General features: G+C 52.3%; 1 protein-coding gene across 9 annotated transcripts in view; it reads left to right on the forward strand.

Moving 5' to 3' along the window:
* MYLK (myosin light chain kinase) overlaps positions 1-22,437 on the forward strand; it is a 173,349-nt gene that overhangs the window by 135,112 nt on the left and 15,800 nt on the right. For all 9 annotated transcript variants that reach the window (XM_027583955.2, XM_027583953.2, XM_027583954.2 and 6 more), the window contains 5 exons: positions 5,884-5,916; positions 6,014-6,107; positions 7,369-7,572; positions 13,511-13,728; positions 15,756-15,879. In XM_027583955.2, coding sequence (XP_027439756.2) covers positions 5,884-5,916; positions 6,014-6,107; positions 7,369-7,572; positions 13,511-13,728; positions 15,756-15,879 — 673 coding nt within the window. The remainder of the gene's footprint in view (positions 1-5,883; positions 5,917-6,013; positions 6,108-7,368; positions 7,573-13,510; positions 13,729-15,755; positions 15,880-22,437) is intronic.

Consider the following 22,437-nt stretch of genomic DNA (forward strand, 5'->3'; position numbering starts at 1 on the left):
GAGGCACACCAAGGGAAAGGGCACCGGGAGAGGGAGAGCTTCAGGGTATGAGGCAGGGAGGGGAGGGGCGAGAAAAGTACAGGGCCGGCCTGACGTCACCACGGGACCAGGGGCGTCATGAGCACGGGATGGCCATTACAGTTTGACGTCCTTCTTTGGTGAGAAAATCAGTTATGAAATAGATATTATAACCTTACTTTCATATTAAATGAGGGCTCCAGAAAGAAACGGGAGGATGCCGGTGGAAAACAGATCAGATTTACAATGTTGCGGGCGCAGCCCTGTCTCGGGGGCCTGCATCCGGCAAGCCCTGGTACGTGGGAGCCGTCCGTGGAGGCGTGGAGCCCAGCCCCTGGGCCAGCCCCATTGGGCCTCCCCGCGGCTGTCCTGGGCTCCCGGGCTCCTGCCCACTCGCTGCTCGCAAATGTCTGCTGGGAAAGCCGGCTAACAAAACTGCCATCTGCTGCCCTTTTACCCCCCCCGCTTTGAAATGAGCAGAGTGGGGAGTAGGCATGTTAGCGCCAGGGCAGGCGCTCAGCTTTATGTTTTTAGCTCCCCACCTCTTGAAAAGTGAGAAGGAAAGAGCTAACATGGCAGTGAGAAGATGTTCCTTAGCTGGAAAGGAAAGCCTCCAGGTCCTCTGTGGAAGAAACCCGGAGAAACTGTAGAGGCCCTGATAAACCCCATGCCGAGGACTGGAGGCCACAGGAGTGGCAAGGTGTGGCTCCCAGGAGGCCAGGACAGCAGCTCCCAGGGCTGGAGGGAGAGTCTGTGGGGACCAGGGACCAGGACCACCGGGCTCGGGGCAGGTGGCCTTTCCCTTCCCCCCTGCAGCCAAGCCAAACCCCGGTTGTGGTCCTCAGACTCTCCTCCGAGGGCCCCTCCTGGCGGGGAGCAAACGAAGGGAAATGCAAAAATAGCCTGCCAGCCCGAGGAGGGGTCCAGGCCACCAAGGGCTTCCAGACTGGAAGCTGCTCCCATCTCCGGGCCCAGCTGGATTACCGGGGAAGGGGGAGGACGGAAGAGTTGTGGAGCATTAGGCCTGAGGGGCAGAGGGTAGAGGGGGTGAGAGGGTGGAGTAGAGGGAGGTGGGGGTTCCAAGTGAAGCCCCCTGTGGACTGGTCAGATGCTTGTTAGTTATAACCTGGGGAGGGCATCTGTCTCTACTTTAAAAGGAAAATGGCTCGCAGAGAAGTGGGGTGTGGATGCACGCGTGTGTGAACTGCATGTGTGCACGCATGCGTGTGCATGTAGAGGAGGGATGAGAGAGGGGGCTATGGTGGCTCCTCTCTGTGGAGCCAGTGGTCTATGGTTGTCATCAAAACGGCAGTGCCAATGAGCCCTCCCTCCACTAAGCCCAGCTAATGTCGGCTCTCACCTTCCCCACTGCCACCAGTATCCCTCCTGCCTGTGCCTTAGCAGCTTGGGTATTCCACTTCATCCTGACCTCCCCATTCTATCCCTGCTAAGCACCCCGTCCCTTACCCTACATTCACTCCCCCAATGTACCCTGCACCCTTCCTGTGTTCTGGCACTGTTCCGGGTGGTACAGGACAAAGCACGGTGTGTCCTCCCCCTCCCCCCACTTCAGTGGCCTCGTATGCCATAGCCACACCTCACACTAGAATCCCTAACCCAGCTAGCTCCCCTCCCTGTCTCCCCAAACCTGGGTAAACAGAGCCACTGCCCCAGTACACCCATCTCTCCCATCCCAGCCAGGCCTTCATCTCTGCCCCACCCTACCCCTGCTCTGACTTCATTCCATCCTTGCTCCTAATCCTAATTTGTTCTAGAATATATAGTTGTTAGCAAAACAGCTGGGAGAAAGGCTTCTTGCAGATTTAAGCCTTCCTTGCAAGGCTGAGGGCAGTTAGAGCTGCAGAGCCCCTGAGGGCTCTATAGAAATCAGCCTCCCTGGACTGCTCAACCTGTCCAGGGCTACAGAGGCCTCTCTGGGGCTGGGGTGCCCCCTAGTGCCCGCTGGGCGGGCATCAGCCCTCGGCCGTGGAGAGCTCCGTCCAGGGGGTTGCCTAAGGCATGCCCTGGGAGGGTCCCAAGGGCTCATCTGATCCTGTCCCAAACACTGTTCCAGGGGAATGAGACTTACCTATTTGCAGAAATAGCTCAGAACCATCTTCCAAATAGTTCTTGTGCTTAGCTTGTGGATGTCCCAGCTCTTTCTGAATAGAAGGTTTTTGAAACCTCTTGTTGAAGTCCCTCCTGCTGTAGTTCAGCTCCTTCTGTGGTGGAAAGATAGAAGCCAACTGGTCACCCCTCCCATTACTAAGCCCTTTATTCTTTTTTTTTTTAAGATTTTATTTATTTATTTGACAGAGAGAGACACAGCAAGAGAGGGAGTACAAGCAGGGGGAGTGGGAGAGGGAGAAGCAGGCTTCCCGCTGAGCAGGGAGCCCGATGTGGGGCTCGATCCCAGGACGCTGGGATCATGACCTGAGCAGAAGGCAGACGCTTAACGACTGAGCCACCCAGGCGCCCCAGCCCTTTATTCTTGAAGGCTTGGCTCATCGAACTGTGGCCTTTCCCCAACTCCTACCCTGCTCCTCTCCTTGTGGCCACATCTCCTTCCAAGGAGAATGGAGGCAGAACGAGACGGAAAAGGAAGAAGGAAACCTCTCAGCCTGGAGTCTTTGTCTATTTCAAACAGAGGAAAAGTTGTGGTGGAACAGTGAGTCAGAGAGAGGGGCGTGACTTCCCTGAGAATGATCTGGGTCCCCATAACCATAGCATCAGGAGAGCCTTCTGCACCTTAATTGCCAAGGGAGAAAGGCAGAGATGAAGGGCGGATGTGGTGTTGGCAGTGAGAGCCAGAAGGCCAGCTCTGTAACTTCTAACTGGTGTGCAAGTTAAGTGGGAGAGGCCAGTTCTAGAACTGCATGCCCCCTACAGGGCTGCCTGCATGATGCCCCTGGGGGGCCAGGCCATTGGAAAGCCCCATGGCCGGTGCCCCCTCACTAGGGAAGTACAGACAGTTCCTCCTGGAGATGCCAGGCCCAGACAGCCTGCCTTCTCTTTTCTCTCTCGGCCCGCTGCTCACTCCACCCCAGGATGAGTGGCATGGGAACAAAAGGAAAAAGGGATGCCTCATCGGGTGACCACTCTCCCATATGGGGCCACCATGGGCCAGGATGCTGGGCCTCCCCAACAGTAAAGGTTGCTATGATTGTTAGTATTTGGTCTCCGGGGCCCAGCCAGTGACAGCATCCTTCATGACAGACTTGAACCCCTTGCTTCCCTTAAAGCCCCGTCTGAAGTGCCATTGTCAGACTGTCCTAAGCCCCTGCTGACCCCTGTATATCGTTTTCATGGTGCGTCTGGAGATGTGAGTTCCGTATGCCTACAGCCTTCCTCCTGTGTGAGGCACCACACGAGATTGTTCTCTCAAGTTATGGCATTGATTAGTTGATAAAAGTCTGTAACCTTAATCTTACGCTTGGCCATTGCAATTGTTAAAAAACCATATCTGAGACCTGGATGTCTCATTCGGTTGGGCGTCTGGCTCTTGATTTTGGCTCAGGTCATGATCTCAGGGTCCTGGGATCAAGCCCCGCATTGGGCTCTGCGCTGAAAGTGGAGCTTGCTTAAGATTCTCTCCCTCTCCCCCCACAAAACAAAACAAAACAAAACATCTCTGCTTTAGACTTTTTTCCCCAACCAGAAAGGCCTAACCATGTCTGCTCATCTTCACATGGCAGCTCTTCTTTCAGTGGCTTTCCATACTCCCACCAGCTCTGCTGTGACTTTTTAAGTGTCTACAGCCCTAGTTCAGCAGCAGACACCCCAGGCTCTGCTGAGGGCAGAGTAATCATACCTGTTTGTGGCCAGTGCACATTCCCCCCCGCCGCCGCCCCCCATGACAGCATTCTGTCGGCCAGAGCAGTAGGCTGAGGAACTGGGTTCTCCACTCTCAAGTGTGTGATTTAGAAGACTTGATCAGTTAGGCTTCTGTCCTGGTGCTATCTGTGAAACCCTCACCATTAATCTGAGAGTTCCCGGGACGCCTGGGTGGCTCAGTTGGTTAAGCGTCCGCCTTTAGCTCAGGTCATGATCCCAGGGTCCTGGGATCGAGTCCCACATCGGGCTCCTGGCTGGGCGGGGAGCCTGTTTCTCCCTCTGCCTGCCACTCCCCCTGCTTGTACTCTCACTCTCTCTCTCTAGCAAATAAATAAATAAAATCTTAAAAAAAAAAATCTGAGAGTTCCCATCTCTCTTACCCTTTTTATTATTCCAGGGCATTTGCCTTCTTTTGACAGAATATTCTTCCCCGTCCCACTTATGTTTAGTTTTTCATTTCCTCAACAGCATTTTAAGGACTCTAAACAAGGGGTGCCTGGGTGGCTCCATCCATTCAGCTCAGGTCATGATCTCGGGGTCCTGGGGTGGAGCCCCGAGTCAGGCTCTTCACTCGGCACAGAGTCTGCTTCTCCCTCTCCCTCTGCCGCTCCACCCTGATCATGCTCTCTCTCTCTCTCTCAAATAAGTAAAATCTTAAAAAATAAAAATAAAAAACGAAAAAAAAAAAGGACTCTAAACAAATCATAGCCTCTCTTGCTCCTGGGAGACTTATCCATAGGTATGAGTGCTGTCCCTTATCACACCCTTTCCCCCAAGTCTTATTCACACGCACACACACACACACACACACACACACACACACACACACACGCTCTTGTAAAATCTCTGTCCTCCCTCGCCGACTTTCCTCAGATCTTTGTTCTGTCTCCTCAGGAAACCTGCCTTGTCTCCATCTGTCTGTGAAACATAGCCCACATCATGACTAAGGAGCACAAAGCACATCACAAAGCATGGCATCTAGAGCTAGCCAAGGACACTAGAAATCACCTAAAAATACAACTCTCTCCTTCTACCGATGAGGAAACTGGGACCCAGAAAGGGAAAGGCACTCAGCCAAGGTCAAGAAGCCATAATGGCTCCATAGGGACAAAGCTATGCCTAGGCAAAGGAAAGCCTGGAGCTCTGACGTGGGTGTGTTCGGATGGACCCCTGACCATCCCCTCATGCCTCCCCCCATTCACTTCAGACACATCCATGTGAGCAGCCAACATGGGCTGCTCATGTCCCTTCTGGTCATACCTCTTAAACACCTGCTGGTTTCACTGTGTGGTGGTTCACCCACCTCCACCTCCCCATTGTGTTCCGGTATTTCCTTTAAGACACAATTCAAGGGCTACTTCTTCCCAGAATAATTGCTCTGACTTATAGTTGCCCTATTTTGTATCAACATCCTGCCTTGTATATTCAGTCTGTACTGCGATGTCATGTGCTTGATTATAGAACACTTGTAATGGGGATTTCAAGTATACAGAGTTCTGCCTCCCCAGCTAACTGTAAGCTCCAAGAAAGGAGAGATCCTGCTTTCTGTGTACTTGTTGATATAACCGTGATAACTTGCAAGATACCTGGTACATGTCTGGAACTCCATGTACCATTATCTAATCAAATGGTTAAATAGGTTTGATGCTAGGAGCAATTTAAGTTGCTGACTTTGGAGTCGGAGCAGAAAGGGGCTGTCACAGTTTTGTGTAGGTTCTGAAAGTCAGAGAGCCTGGGAGCGCTGTGAAGAAGGGTGTGTCTAGGGGGTCATGAGGTTACAGAGGAAGGGATGGAGGTGAGAGCTGGTGCAGAAGCTGCTGGGTAGGGTGAGGAGGCCAGGGCCTGCTGGTGTGTCCATGGCCCTGCAGCAGTGTGGACTGACCCACTGCCTGGCCATTCCCAGCACTCCGGGCTTTGTGGTCTCGGCCTGGGAAGGCTGAGGTCTCACGAAGCCCCCAGCATGTTTTGTTCTCGATGGGCTTTCAGTACTAATCACTGTGTCCTCTGTGTCCTTCCCTGTCTCCCCGCCAGAGCCAAAGGACGAAGTGGAGGTGTCAGATGATGGTGAGTGCTGGCCACCTGTCCTCAGGTAGACTTGAGGGGTGGAGGGGGGCGAGAGAGGAATCTGATGGCTCACACTCATCCCACCCCCACCCTGCAGATGAGAAGGAACCTGAGATCGACTACCGGAACGTGACCGTCAACACTGAACAAAAAGTGTCTGACTTCTATGACATCGAAGAGAGACTAGGCTCGTAAGTGGAACGGGGAGCATCTTTTGGGCCCCCAGGGTTGGGGTGGCACAGATCCCATCATTAGATTCTGCGCCCTGTCCCCCCATCTTTTGCTGAGTTTTGCCAGCTTCCCATGCTGAGACCCCTAGCAGGAAGAGGAGGTGCAGACCCAGTCAGCACCCCATGAAGGCATCCCCACCCTCTTAGTTGCTGCTGGTGCAGCCCTGGCTCAGCTCCACGAGAGTCTTGAGCAAGGCCCTCCTTTCCTGTGCCTTCCCCCGCATGCACGAGCAAACGAGGCACCAGGGTCCGGGTCACCGGCAGGAGTCAGTCAAGCCTGAGCCGTCTCACTGTTCAGCAGTTGTAGTTTTCATGCATCCGTAAAGCCCACAGCCTTGAAAAGCACAGCTGCTCACCACTGCTCACTTTATGCACCTGGTCCGCACTGTTTGCTCTGGCTCTCCCCTGGAGGGCGGGTACCCCAACCCTGAGCCCTCGTTGGACGCAGCGTCCCCTCCAGCAGCAGCCCCCAGGGCTGTCTGTCTCCCCCTAACTATCCCTGGAGGAGCACACGGTGGAGGCCAAGGGGATGGGGCTCAGGTTTGATTTCCAGTAGGTTTCTGGGAAATAAAGGGGTGACACCAGCCTCATCAGAGTTGAGTACAGGGAGCCTGCACTGCCCACAGGAGCTGGGTCAGAGGAACACTACCGCACTCCCCTCTCCCGCCGTGGACAGCAGGGGCCTTCCTGGGATGTCTCCAGGGGACCCGTGCTGGACACTGGAACAGAAGGAAGGCAGCCACTCAGAAATTCTCTGTAGTTGGGGAGGACTTCCTCCACCCAACGTCATGGGTCTGTCTTTGTCAAAGGAGAGAGAAGTCCATCAGCCAAGAGAGAGGCCTCAGCCCAAGGAAATGACAGCCCAGACAGAGTAGTGAGCCTGAGCAGTGACCGGGCAGGGATGCGGGTCGGGCACAGGCCGAGGTTGCCAGGTGAGGGAGAGTAAGGTTGTCTGGCTTAGAGGTGTACCTCATGATCGAGAGCAGGGCTGGCCAACTTTTCTATAAAAGGCCGGATGATGGATAGTTGAGGTTTGTTTCGGTGAAGCACAAAAGCAGCCATGGGTGAAATGCACACACATGGGCGTGGCTGTGTTCCAATAACATTTTATTTACAAAAAGAGGTGGGCTAGATTTCTCCCGTAGGCCATCGCTTGTCAGCCCCAATTTAATGGAAAGCTCGGCTGAATTTGCCTTTTCTCTACTCCTCCTTTCATTCGCAGTGGGAAATTTGGACAGGTCTTTCGACTCGTAGAAAAGAAAACTAGAAAAATCTGGGCAGGGAAATTCTTCAAGGCATATTCCGCAAAAGAGAAAGAGAATATCCGGCAGGAGATCAGCATCATGAACTGCCTCCACCACCCCAAGCTGGTCCAGTGTGTGGATGCCTTCGAAGAAAAGGCCAACATTGTCATGGTCCTGGAGATGTGAGTGGTTTGCTATGGGCCTGGGAGCCCCTCGCGCGTCGCCCCCACTGTCCACACCCAAGACCCTTCCGCCCCAGGATGGGGAGCACTGGAGGTCAGGCTGCAGCATGTAAGAGCCTCCCCAGCCCTGGTGGCTGGGGGGTGTCCCCTCAGAATGGCACATCTGCACACAGGAGTGGCCCTCACCCACTGATCACCACCCCACTGCAGCTCCTTGCTCATTTGCATAGCAGATTGGCAGATCTCTGAGGACCCCTGCCCCCTTTTCACCCCCACCTCCCTGTGAAAGTGTCAAGGTTACCGCTAGGCTCCTCGGCTGCGTTCAAAGGCATTGACTTCGAGGTGGCTTTGGAGGAGAAAGGGAGGGGACAGAGCAACTTCCTGAATGGCCTTCAAAAGAAGAGGGGCCCAGGACTGGGGGCTTGGGATATGCGGGTGTAACCCTTCCTCCTGTCTCGGGCTGGGCTCTGCAGGCCCCCATCCCGTGCTTGTTTGTACTTTGACTTCTCACCAGAGGGTTGTGTTTTCTGGGCTGGCTTGTCCATGCACAGGGGCCTGGATCGGAGGACCTCCAGCCAAGGCTTTCCTGGAATCCACCGTTTCCTCCACTTGCCTCAACCCCAAGCCACTGGCACGCATGCACATGCACGTGGACACACACACACACGCGCACGCATGCACAGGTGCACACCTGCACACACACACACACATAAACACATGCAAATACACATGCGCATACAGCCCCTCAGTAAGCCAGATGCCCTCTGCAGAGGGGTCTGTGTTTTTCAGTTTTCTTTCCTTTTTTTCATCAGAATTTGTGGTCAGTGGGAAACAATCACATCAAAAAATGTAAGAACATGCACAATAAACAGTTCCATTCTGAGCCCTGTCCCTCATCTACCCTTTTTCTACCTCCACCACTAATACCAGTAACCGTTTTTATAGGTTTTGTTTGTATCCTTCCAAAGTTTCGTTATGAAAATACAAGCATATGTGATTTAAAAAATATATATTTCCCACCTTTTAGCACCAAGGTACCTCATATCCACTGTTCTATATTTTTGCTTCTTTTCATTCAGCAGTTCATCTTCGTATGAAGGGCTCTGAACGTTTCAGTGGCTGGTGAGCTTCCTCATTTGCCCTGCTCCGTGGGATTTGCTTGCATGCATAAACCACAGTTTCCTGGAGCAGTCTTCTTTTGGTCGGAGGTTGCCGGGTTTCCAGGCCTTTGCTTTTCCAAACAAGCAGTGTTTGTAACCTTGTACATACATCTTTTCACGCACGCCTGTGCACATCTGTAGGATACATTCCCAGAAGTGTGGTCATGCTAGATCAAAGGGTATGTGCATTTGAAATTTTTAGAAATCATGTGAAACTGCCTTCAGCATCCTCGCTTTGCTCGTCCTGGGCTTCAGGGATCTTAGTCCTTTGGAGAGGATTCTCTCAACACCTTCCTTCCCAGGGAAGGTGAGGCCTCCCCAGGCTTGAGGTGTGATTTTTCTCTCCTGGCTCAGTGATCGCTTTGGTGTGTTTCCTTCCAGCTTATGTACATCTGGAAAAGCTAGCGTGGGTTAAAAGCACAGACTTAGAGTACAAAGTGAGTCTGATAAATCTCACGTCAATCCCAGCTCTGCCTCTTGTTGTGTGGCCTTGAATAAGTAACTCAGCTTTGCCAATCCTTAGTGTTATTATCGGTAAAAGGAGGATATAAACTGCCTCATGAATAATGTGGGGAATAAATGGAATCACGCAGTCAGGCATAGTGCTCTATAATTGGGACTTATTCTTAGTCGTATGATACATTGACATTTTCTGTGTCGTGGTCTTGTTCCCACTTAAAATTATTCGGCAAGCATTTTAACACACAGCCAGGTGTTGTGGAACAAAAACCCTCCTATTCAGGAAACCTGAAGTCAGGTCCTGTTACCACTGAGCTGTGATTTTGTAATTATTAAATCCTTCCAGCGAGGAGACATACTTGGATTAGACTCCCTTTTGGTTCTAAAATTCAGCAATTCTGTGGAGCTGTAAACTCTTCAAAGAATATCTGCATTCATATCTTAGGATCTGTTTCCGGCCCCAATTCGAGCTTACCTCCCCACTTGCAGGAAAGAGCAACCCGTGTCTGTGGCCTCACTGATCACTCCCTCACCATAGCCCTGTGGGCTCGGTGCTTCGCATTTATTCTAGAACAGGTTGCTTGGTCCAGGCAGTGTGGGCGTGTGGGGACATGTGAAGAAATGTCTTATGTTTAGAAGTTAAGCATTGGGCAAGTTTGGGAGAAGGTTCAGGGAGGGGGTAGGAGGCAGCCAAGCCTGGGTAAGGCCAGGCAGCCGCACCAGTGGGCAGAGCACCATACTTAGCGTGGAATTGGGAGTTGGCAAGCTGGATGGAAAAATGTTGAGAGAAAACGTAAGAAGGCTTCAGCTGGCCTGGCTTTCGTCCCTCCTCCCCATGCCTCCCCCGTGGGCAGGAGCAAGTCTGACAGGCACAGATGCCAGCCGAGTCTGCTGCGCTTGGGGTAAGACGCTTGCCCCTTGATAGGAGCTCAACCAAAGAAGTAGGAGCCCATTCACACTCCATCTGTACTGCCCTTCCAGCTTAGACAGACTTGGCCTCGCAAGGGCAAAGGCTGGTGTTCAGCGGTACAATTTGCCATTGCCCTCGTTTGAGGGAGGTACTGAGATTCAGAGAAGGACGGGGTCTGGTGATGTAGAAAAATGAAAACGTCTTCCAGGGTCTCCTCCTTCAGTTCAGCCACCTCCGACACAGTGAGAAATCAGAAGCAGTGTGTGTCTTCAGCCTTTCTGACCTCTGATGATGGGACAAGCCACAAGCCCCCATCTAGCATTGTTGCCCAGACACAGGGGTTCCCTCGGGCCCCTGGCCTGAAATCTCGGCTTGTCCTTTGGGAGCGCTCAGGCCCTTCCAGGTGGTGGTGGGACCCTCAGCACTGAAGCAGTACGATTTAGGCTGGATCATCCACTGCGCATCTCCCTTTGGTGCTGCCGTTGGCAAAATTGATCAAAGAATATCCAGCTGGCTGCCAGGAGACAAGAAGTAGAGGGTCTGGGTATGGAGTTCTCTGAAACACCATATCTTTTGGCTTTCAGTGAGGGCTGGCCAAGGTCTACACTTGGTGGGGGCAGGGGGTGAATTTGATCTCTTGGGATTAGGTAGCCTTGTTAGTCGGGATTCACTCACTCACTCACCTACTCACTGTTCATTTATTTATTTGTTTATTTTTTTTAAGATTTTATTTATTTATTTGACAGAGAGAGACACAGCGAGAGAGGGAACATAAGCAGGGGGAGTGGGAGAGGGAGAAGCAGGCTTCCCGCCGAGCAGGGAGCCCGATGCGGGGCTCGATCCCAGGACGCTGGGATCATGACCTGAGCCGAAAGCAGCCGCTCAACAACTGAGCCACCCAGGCACTCCTCACTGTTCATTTATTAAGCATACATTTCCTCTGGCCCAGTCGTGTCCCTTGGCCCATCTCTGTGGGTGGCAGCTTCTTTCCATCCATAGTCTTGAGTATTTTGAAGAGAAACTGGGTAGAACCATTAATCCCTTTTATATAACCCCTTCCATCCTAGGAAATGGACCATAGGAACAGCTTTCAAAATACATTAAATATATTTGAATAGATTGAGCCTGTTTAAACTTATAATGAATAGGTTACCTCTAGAAAGGCAGTAGTAATTACTTCCATGGCTCAGATTTCTACTGCTCATTGCCTCAGACATTCCCAAGAGCACCACAAATAATGGTTGCTTGCTTTTCCAGAATATTTTACATTTAAAAGCACACATTTTGGGGCACCTTGTCAGTGCCAGATATTGCCAGGTATAAATAAAGAGATGAGCCAGACCTTTTCCGCACATGTTCATAAACAACTTTAAGCCAAGGCAGGTCTGATACAAAAGGGACAGACAAGACTGTGGGAACCCAGGGATGGAAAGAGCCTTTCTTCTGGGGAAATGAGTAGTGATTTCTCAGAGGAATTTCTCAGTGAATTTCCCAAGCTTGTCCCAATCCTAAGAATGTCCTGGGGTGCTTATTGAACATATGGACTCTCAGAGCCCTCCCAAGAGTTTCTAAGTCAGAATCTGCAAGGGGGAAGAGCTTGAGAGTCTGTATTTTCAGTAAGAGCCCCAACTGGCTCTTTAAAAAAAAAAAAGGTAATTAACATTATTGAGCACTTACTATGTGTCAGGCACTCTTCTAAGCACTTTACCTATATTAAGTCACTCAGTCTTCACAGGAACCCTGTGAGGTGGTGCTGTTTTTATCTGCACCTTCCAGATGAGGACACTGAGGCACAGAGATGGTTAAGGATCCAGGGAGACCTGAGAATGGAGATTCAAGTTTGCCTTGGAGCAGAGCAATAGAAATGGAGGGCTTGAGGACCGAAGCGCCACCTGCTGGCCGCCCGGGGACCTCCTGCTCTGTTGGTGCTTAGAGCGTCCGTTCTAGCGCCCCCAGTGGCTACTGGCACAGACTGACCTTTCCCAGCTCGGCCCTCCTGGACAGTGTTGGTGATGGAGGCCCACACAGGCTGTGCTGTGCTGGGCCCCGTGCTGTGCTGGGCCCCATGCTGCGCCCCTGTCTGTCCCTCCCTCAGGGTCACTGACAAGATCCACCTGACTCACCACAGGTTGTGAAATGGTAATTAATATGTGCTGAGCACCTACTGCGTGTCAGGCACGATGCTTTACAAAAGTTCCTTCACTCCTAACAACTCTATGAGGTAGGGACAGATAAGGAAAGCGGGGCTCAGAAAGTTTAAGTGACTTGCCTAAGGTCACACAGCTTGTAAAAGGCAGGGACAGGATCCACGCTCAGCTTTTTCCCTTCTTCATGATGGCTCCCATCAGAGAAGAGATGCCCCCTCTCCCCCAACCCCCCAAAAAGAAGAGGGAAGGCCCTTGGAAGATGATGGGCCCAGAACAAAGCCTACCCGGCCTCGTTCAGCTGGTGGACATACGGGCCATTGCAGAAAAGAGCTTACTGATGTCTGGATGCTATAAAAGTCACCAGGGAGATGCTTTAAACTTTCTGAGCAGCAAGGAAGGAAGGTGGGTCAGAGGGCTGGGACAGGGGCACAGAAAGGACCCATGTAACTCAGGGGACAAGGCCATGCATCTGCACTGAAAGGCAGTATGCTGGCTGGCTGTAGCCTGTGGGCCAGTCCTTAGAAGAAGATGCCCGCTATGGGCCCCAGAAACTCCATGGTCAGGATCCAAAGTCTATCCAGGCAGGAGGATGTACTACACTTCCAGCCTGGGCGCGGGAGCAGGCATGATGAGTTAGTTACGGCTGGAAGGAGTAACCGATACTATAGGGCCTGGCCAGAGGAGGCATGGAGAATGGGTTACAGTCGATGAATTTTAGAAAATGTGCTGAGGCTCCTTATTATTGAAGATATTTTTCTGTTTCTGGCTATGTGAAACAAATGCTATGGGTGCTGTGAGTATTTCAAACTTCAATTCCCTATGACCAAAAGACGCAGCTGGGTACAAGAACGAGCCCTTCCACGTCTGTGGTCATTCGGGGAGGGAGGCTGCCTGGTGGTTACCCTTTTTGCTGAGGAGATTATGTCTGAATCTCTCAGCTCATGATCATCTCTGAAACTACCCAGCCCAAATGCTTCCCTGAGTTCCCCAACATCTTAGTGGGCACAAACAGGGTCCCTCCCAGCGGGAAACTGGGAGGCCCTCCTGCCACAGTGGAAACTGGGACCAGCATAACAGGGCAGGGGCCGGGAACTGAGGAAGCCGCAGAAGTGCCCGGCGCCTCCTACCTGGGCCTTCCTGCCCGTCCCCGCTGCTCCTTCCCCGTGCCCCCCCTGCCCCTTCCCTAGCCTGCCCTTGGCCAGACCCCCTGCCAGCCTGGGCCCCGTGGTCCTGAGTTCTGACTGTTCCTTCTGCTCCTTCAGCGTGTCGGGGGGTGAGCTGTTCGAGCGCATCATTGACGAGGACTTCGAGCTGACGGAGCGGGAGTGCATCCAGTACATGAGGCAGATATCGGAGGGGGTGGAGTACATCCACAAGCAGGGCATCGTCCACCTGGACCTCAAGCCCGAGAACATCATGTGTGTCAATAAGACCGGCACCAGAATCAAGCTCATCGACTTTGGTCTGGCCAGAAAGCTGGGTAAGGCCACCCACCTGTCCCGCGCTCACTCACATACCGTGACAGTGGCTGTTTGTGTTACACACATTGGGCATTGGAGGGAATGCACTGGGATGGAGTTAAAGTCAGAGACCGTGGGGGCTGCTGAGGCTCACATCCTGCCCCAGCCACCCACTAGACTTGACTTCGAGTCGCTATCCCTTATCTGTAAAATGGGATAATAGTAGTCCCCACATCATCGAGCTTTGGAGAGGGGGCGGGGGGGGAGCCAGGTGCGTTAATACAGGTTAGGTGATGCAAGCAGTGCCTGGCACATAGTAGGCGCTCTGCAGGTGTTCACAGTTTATTATTGCTGCTGTCAGGATCCCCTCTTGTGGCTTTCACTCTGGGACCTGCAGCTGCAACTCATTTTGGTGATGGTGCTTGCTCCCATTAGCATCCTAGGCAACAGTTTCCGGAGCACTTTCACAGACTTTCACTGGGCTCTCAGAGCAGCCCTGTGAGGGCGGCGGGGCAGATTTTTGGAGCCCTGGTTTATAGACCGGGAAACCGTAGCTTTGCCCAGCAGGTCCCCCCACGAGTCAGGAGAGGTGCTGGGGCCGGAACAAGGACCGGGGACCTAGCTCAGGGTTCTCTGAAGCCCCTCTGCTATTCCTGCACTGGGTGGGGGGCGGGGAATGGGGGCAGGTGGTAGGGGACTTCATGCCCAGCCCTGCAGCCATCTTGGTCTGAGACCGTCTGCCTCCCGCCCTGCCCACATGCCGCCTGCCTGCGTCGCTCTTTGATGGCTCGGTAGCTGATGAAACAGCCTCACCCTCTACCCCCTGACCATTGCCCTGTCAACAAGGAACCGAGGGCTGGTGCAAACTGGACTTTCACCACCCCGGGGGCACTTGGTGCCAGGGCACGCCGTTACGAAGAGGACACTGAGGGAGCGAAGTTCTGCTGGGGTCTGACTTGCCAGGACGCGGTGCCCCGAGGCCAGGTGCAGGAGCCTGCTCTGCTCCACCCGCTGCAGACGTGGTGTGGGGGCGGCAGCTGGTGGACAGGGCCTGCCCTCAGGCAGGGACCACTCATCGTTTGAACAGATAGGGCCCCACTGGCCTCGGGAGCTGGCAGCATCAGAGCCCCAGGGACACAAGGTGCAGGCTCCCACGGTGAGAGAGCGCGGGGATGGTCGTGTCTCCCACAGCCCCGAGAGCTGGGAAGGGCTTGTGTGTAGCAGGAAGGGCTCAGGTGAGAGTAGAGCAGAACTCTCACATCTGAAGGCTCTTCAGTAGTCTGTCTTAGAGCATTTGCTGCGGGTTCCATAGTGACATAAGAGCAGGTGTGGCCCACAGGCCAAAGGTAGGCCACCTCCCACTGTGGACGAGATCCTCCAGGAGCTGGTACCATGGACATCCTACCGGGCATCTCTGGTCCCTTAAGGCTCAGTGACAGCAGCGTGGGGTTAAGGTCTTTCCTGGCTATGCTCCCAGCAGCTCCTGGGAGGAGAGACAGGTGGGGGCAAAGGGATATAGCTCAGGAGTGGGACCGCCTGGGTTTAGGTCCTGACCCCCACTGTCAAAGGTGGGTAAATCACGCAACTGCCCTGGGCCTCCCTTTCTTCCTCAGGAACATGAGGATCATACCTCTCTCGTGGTTGTCGAGAATATTAAATAGCAAAGTCCTTACAAAACAGGCAGCAGGGTACAGAGGACATAGTGAATGTTAGAGATTATTGCCAAGCGCAAGTTACTGCCCCTTCTGGGAACGCGTGGGAGAGACAGACACATGAAAACCCATCTGGGGTGCAGGGGCTTCAATGGCCTCCTCTTCCCGCCCCACCCCGCCCCAGACATTGACAGTGAGCGCTCAGTCTGTCAGCTTCACTGGTGCACTGATGCACCTGTTCGCAGGGAGGCCGGGTGTCTGTGCCATTCTCAAGGGGAGCGCAGCCAAGGGCCAGGCCTCCTCTGTGTCCCTCCCGTGCACACAGACGGCATTCACTTACCACAGGTTAGCTCCCGAATGTTCTGGTGATTGATCCCTCTCCATCCCTGTTACAGAGAATGCGGGGTCTCTGAAGGTCCTCTTTGGCACCCCAGAGTTTGTGGCACCGGAAGTGATCAACTATGAGCCCATTGGCTATGCCACGGACATGTGGAGTATCGGAGTCATCTGCTACATCCTGTGAGTCTCGGGGCACATGAGGGAGGGGCAGAGAGCTCCACAGGAGGGTCCCCAGGCTGCCCTGCCATTGAAGGAGCCAGTGTGGGTTATGGTGGAGAGCCCAGCCCGGAGTCAGGAGGGCCACAGCTCCTATCCCCCTCCCACCAGCCTGCCCCACTCCTGTTTTCCCAATGAAGTCAGCAGCCCATGTTGCACCTCTGTAGGGGTGGCTAGCGCTGACCCTGACACCCCATTCTGGGCCCTTCACTGTCCCTCATGCTGACCAGGCTGGGGTCTTTGGTCAGGAGGATGGAATGTGGCTGGTGCCGTATAATTTACCCTCATGTGTGTAGGTGGGTCCATGGAGAAGGAGGCAGGGAGCCCAGGTGCACATCTCCTGTGGGCATCATCGTTGTCTTCAGAAGACAGCACCCCATCCTCATGGCAGGGGGACCCCAACTACCAGCCTCATCCCTGAGCCCACTATATGGGCCAATTATAAGCACTTTTGATGAGAGAGCCGTCAGCAGACAACAGAAAGCCACACAGGAACTGGAATTGGGAAATCAGGTGGACAATATGGAGCCATTTCAGTTAATGATGCCGGAGAAGAATAGCGGAGGCCAGGAATGCAGACCAGAGCTTTGTGAGCAGTCATATGCACGAATCACCTAGGCCTCTCCTTAGATTGCAGATTCCGTTTCAGGAAGTCTGGGACACCGAAGAATCCACGTTTCTAACAGATTCCCGGTTGCCAGTGGTGCTGATCCAAGGACCGCACTTGGAGCAGCAGGCTCTAGAACGCACGCCTTGGTGGCATCTCACTGATTTAGTCTCTGAAACCCCAGGCTGCAGACAGTCCTTGGCCTCTGAGGCAGTCCCTGAGCTTATGTGGCAACACACAGTGAAGGGATGGTCTCCTGAAGATGCAGATACGCATGCATTCATTTTGGGGAAAAAACATATTTTTGTTGTTAAAGCGAAAGGAAAAATGTAATGTTTTCATAGAAAACTTGAGGAGGACCTAAGAAGGCTTTCTTTGGCCCCTGGGGTCTTCAGACCGGGGTAAGAAATGGCTCCAGGAGGTTCTGCTGCACAGCCAGGTTTAGAGCCACGGCTACGAGACAGAGTGATTTTGTGTGTGTGCAGAGTGGGCTGACCAAGACTGCTCCTCAAGTGCCAGGTGCCCCCTGCCCCGGGGGCCCGGAGTTTTCTTTCTTTCCTACCTGCTCAGGAGTGTGATTCTCACCGTGACCTGTCAGGACAGCCTCCCTCAGTTACACCTCGGTCGTAGGCTCTGTCCCCCAAAGAGTCGTCTTCTCCCCTGCCCAGGTCACTCCCCCCGCCACCAGCACCTTCCCCAGAGCAGAGACAAGAAGAGCCCTGGCCAGGAGCGCATTTGCCTATTTCTCCCTCACCTAAGCCTACCCCAGGAGAAAGAGGCTGTCAGGTAGTGGAAGCTCCAGTGAACAGTCCTCCTGGCTTCCTTGGTAAATAAGGAATTAGAGCAGGGCAGCGGGCCCAGTCATCCCTCCTGGGGCTCCCCAGGCTGCACGGTGCTCACACACAGCTCTGGCCCCAGGGGAACACCTGGCCAGAGAAACAGGCTCACTCAGTTGGTTGCGTTCAGACCCAGCTGTCCTGTGGCCTGGTTCTGTCCCTGGGTCCCTCACAGATTCTCGCATGGGCTCTCGTTCGATCTTCACCACGAACCTGGGAGTGAGTTGTGGCAGGGATCTGATCTTCGCTTGGCTTGGAGGTGACCGGGGCCAAGGAAGTCCCCATGGCTGCCCACTTCCCACAGTCCTGGAGGGTGACCAGCCTTCCCGGTTCACCCAGGCCTGACGGGCTGCCTAGGAAACAGGACTCTCAGTGCTAAAGTGGGGCTGGTCTGGGAAACAAGGACCGCTGGTCTCCCTACTGGTCAGGGACTGCCCTTAAATTTTCACAGTGAACAGGTCAGTGTAACCTGTACCCAGATGAAGAATCCCCATGTGGCTAGGACCCCTGCAGCCCTGCTGGGGCCCCTCCCAGTCACTGTCCCTCAGAGGTACCCACCGTCCTCACGTCTAATGCTGTGCACCACTTTTGCCTGTTCCTGAACTTGATAGAAACGAAATCATACAGGAAGATGTGTCCGGCTTCCTTTGCTCAGCGTTGTTCACGAGACCCATGAGACCCATTTGTGTTACTGTGCGCAGTGGTAGATTGTCCGTTCTCAGTGCTGTGTAGTAGCCCACTGCATGGCCGCCATCCAGTGTATCCAGTCTCCGTTGATGGGCTTTTAATAGATGCCAGTGTGGGGTATTGCAAGTATTCTGGTCCATGGCGGATATATAATCTAGAACTAGAATTATTGAGCCATAAGAGCACTTTATTTTAAAATGCAAAGTCTTTTAGGTAGCAGAATATAATAATTTGGATAATATGTTATATTGCTTTACTAGATTACTTTTAAAGCTAAGACCAAGAAATAGGGAAGAGCTTTTTGAAATAGGGAGAAAATAATTTTGATGAATGGGGCACTATCCTGAAGGTGTTTGGCCAGCAGGGTGCAAGGAGAAGGGAGAGGTGCACGTGACCGGGAGGCAGGTGAGGGCGGGGCATGATGGACACAGGTCAGCTCTGTGGAGCCTCCTGCAGCCTCCGTGTCCAGGCTCCTGCACATACCACTGTGGGCTGCTCTTCCCCCCGGGACTTTTCCTGTTGGCTCTCACAATGAGAAGAGGCCTGGGAGCTCCCCTCCTGAGTGAGGACCCTCAGCAGAGCACGTGGGACCCAAAACAAAAGTTGGAGCCAGCCAGATTGCTTCCTTCCAGACCCTGCCATGCAAAATTCTAGAGCTGCTGCTGGAAGTCTCTGGAAGAGGCTCTATGGCAGTCTTCATGTACCCTCTCGCCCTCTCTTTGGAGCTTGGTTGTCTGACAGTCCTCATCAAGGCCACCTTCCACATTTGTACCAGAGGAACCCCCCCATCTCCTTTCTGGGGCCAGTGAGAGATGGGGAGGCCACGGAGTTGGGGAAATAGGTAATAACTCATTTACTATTTGCACCTCCTAAAGGACCAGCTCTGTCCCCGTACGTTGTTATGACTTTGTTGGAGGAACTCCTCAAACCCCTCAGGGAGATCAGGGCTGATCTTGTCCCCACACTGGAGACCTGGCCTCGCTGCCTGCCCTGGGTTTTCCAGGCAGAGTAGAGATGCAGTGAGTGGCATTATGGGCCCCCCGCTACCTTCTCATCCCTGATTCTGGAGGGAGATGGTAGATTTTGTGAATTTCCTGGAGATTTTTCTGGTGTTAGCAATGTCTGGTTTTAGGCAGGAGGAGAGAGGATGGGAGTGCTCTAGTCCACACTTCAAGGATGTCCTAAGCCTTATCTCCTTTTCTAAAACCTCCTTTCCTTTCCTGCTTTCCTCTCCCCTATTTTCTGAGCACTTAGTGATCCCTCACTGCCTGTGGGGACACCAGAACCCTTCTCTGTGCCCTTCTCTCACCCCTATTCCAGAATTCCTTCTCTCCCTCCCTTGCTCCAAGGCAAGGTAAAGGGCAATCACTGCTCTGCCTTCTCCCTACCAGATTCCTAGTGGGCTCAGTGACAGACTTCCCATTTCAGCTCATTTGTCTTTTTTTTTTTTTAAGAGAGAGAGCACAAGCAGGAAGAGGGGCAGAGGGAGAGGGAGAAGCAGATCCCAGGGAGAGGGAGAAGCATGATCCCAGGACCCAGAGATCATGACCCAAGCTGAAGTCAGATGCTTAACCAACTAAGCCACCCAGGCGCCCCTCAGCTCATTTCTTGAGAATCTACTGTGGTCCAGAATGTTGCGGCCATCCCCATCCAGAGTCTAACTTCTAGGGACGTCAGCCCAGTGAGCTAGGGAGAAGGCCCAGTACCCAAGTATTAGGTGCCTACTCAGACTTGCAGGTTCGGGTACAGGGTTCTTCGGAGGGATCCAACAGCCCCACTAAGGGCTGTCCTTGCCCTCCCCACTGCTGAACCCAGACATGCTCTCTGATTCTAGCTCCAGGCACCCTGAGCCTGTACCAGACCCAGCCACCACCTGCAGGTTTTGCTCTTCAGAGACTTAGGCTGCAGTTAGTGTTACTAACCCAGGGGGTCTACTTTCCCAGCCACTGCACGAAAAGATACCTGGTTCTTCCTCTGGGACCTAACCAGCCCCCTCAAATCTTTCCACCACCCCAGGGAATGAGTATCTGAAGGCTAACATGGGATAAAAGACTAACCTCTTCCTAAGACTTCAAGAGCTCTGCTGGCCCATGTGTGGTCTCTTTCACTGGCCATACCTGAAGGAGGGTCGTCTGCTTGAAAAACACCATGAGGAAAGTATAGTGAAAGAGACATTTCTGTACCTTTCTCTGTTCTGACATTCTGCCCTGCAAGCAGAACAGTCTTCTGCATCAGATTCCCTGGGCAAAGTTTTGTTTCAGTGAGAGATTAAGAGTTAAAAAATTAGAACAGCCTGTAGTCATGACCTCTGTGACTCATCAGCGACCATGAAAAATGGATGTGAAGACTTTGGACACGCTTGTGAATGACAATGTCAAGTGACAAAAAAGTGGAACACCCGAGAATTTTCCCATGCTGATTACAGTTGTATAAAAAAACAGATAAATCTGTTGGTTATGTTGGGGAGGAAGAAAGAACTTTCCTCCACCCTCTTAGGTTCTTTTCTTGGAGGCCTGCAAATCAAACTGACAAAAGGCAGATTAACAAGAGAAAAAAGCCAGATTTAATTATGTATATATGCATAGGAGTTCACAAAGAAATGTCATTCAAGAAGGTGTTTAGAATTGGGGGCTTATATACTATTTTAACAGACCAAGCAAGTAATTGTAGAGAAATAACTAGGCAAAGGAAAAGAGGTTTGGGGCTTCTGGAGGGTGTAAGTTATGAGAAGGTGACTAGGAAGTGTGTAGTAAATAAGGGTTGTTTAGCAAGGTCTGTTATGAAGATGAGTCTCCTCTTTCTGGGAAGGGTTGAAAACATATTTACAAATGGAAATTAATGTCACCTTAATAAAGAGAAGTGGATGTCCTGCTTTGAGACAGAAAGGGAGGGCAAAGAGCTAATTGCCTTCAGCTCAAAACATTCTTTATACCAAAGTGGCATATTTTGGAGTGGCATACTTTGATCCTCTTCAGTTAAAAAATGAGATAAAACTAGGAAGAGGGGTGGGTAGTTGTGTTTCTAACACTAATGTTATTATGTTTGTTGATTGGGTTCATCAACCCAACCCATACGTGATCCTTGTGCAAATTCTAGCAATAAAAAGCCCAAAAAAGAAATTTTTTAAAAAAAAGTCCTGCCAAATCCCACCACCAAGAAATATTACTGAAATTCTGACACTCTCTTTGTCATCATGCTCTGCATATATTGCAAGTTTTATTTTAGAGACATACTCTTTAACAGGAATTCTGTGGGAGCTTGGCAGGCAAGGACCCAGCCAGGGCTGGGGGTATTTCAGATGGCTGGGCTGCCAGAAAGGAGGGCTGCCAGAGACGAGGAGGCTCTCCCCAGCTGTGAACTTTACAGAGATTAAGCCCTATCTTTGCAGGATTACAGTCCCTAATTAGGAAAGGAGGTTTAGAGAAGAGGATGGTGCAGCATTCCACAGCAGGGTTGTCTGCTCTTCTTGCAGTCTTCGGAATGCTGCAGGACTTTCCCCCTCTTTGTTTCAAATGCAAAATGTAAAGACAGAAGGAGGCGTGTAGCTGACAAGCAAGAGTCAGGCTTCTTCGAGATGGGCTAGCTGGGGTCACACTGAATCACAGAGATGGGGAGAACTGGAAGCCCCTAGGAATTCTAGCCCAGTACCCTTGGTGGAAAAAAGGGGAACCTGAGGCCCAGAGAGTGTGTGTTGGGGGAGGGGGGAGAGGAATAGCCTGTAACGGTGCAGACTCGGGAGTGGTTCGCGCCCACCCTTCCTTCGTTGTCATGTAACCGAGCATAATTAGCCCCATGCCTTCTTCAAAAAGAACAGAAATCAGTGTTTTGCTTTAAGACATTTTAATGCCATCTGCAAAACTCTGTTATTCTAAAACACAAGTATATTGACCAGGGCAAGACAACCCACATTGCAAAGCTTTCTTCTTTTTACAAAAGGTTTCGCCAGAGGCTTCCTCCCATGGCAAGCTTGCCTCACAATATATCAGTGGGTTTTGTTTTACAAAACTTAGTTTGCAGGTGCTGTTGTATTTCATAAGCTGAGGCCGTTTGGATGTAGAGACGCCTCCAGAAGGGTTTGTGTCATTGTTTATGATGATGGGTTCTTAAGGATTTGGGGGAAAGGGACATTAGTGAAGGTTTCATCTGGAAGGTTGATGGCATGAAGGCCCTGGATCCATCTCATGGGACTCAAGTGGGGTCAGGGCAGGAGCAGCTACATAATTTGTGGGGTCCCATGCAGAATAAAAAGGGGGAGTGACTTGTTCAAACGTTACTATGACTTTCAGTATGACAGGAGCAGATCATTAGACCAAGAGTGGGACCTTCTAAGGGTGGGGCCCTGTGCACCTGCCTAGGCCTGACCCCCAGGAGGTCGCCCTAGGTCAGGGTAAA

This window comes from Zalophus californianus, chromosome 1, assembly GCF_009762305.2.
Source record: "Zalophus californianus isolate mZalCal1 chromosome 1, mZalCal1.pri.v2, whole genome shotgun sequence".
Lineage (NCBI taxonomy): Eukaryota > Metazoa > Chordata > Mammalia > Carnivora > Otariidae > Zalophus > Zalophus californianus.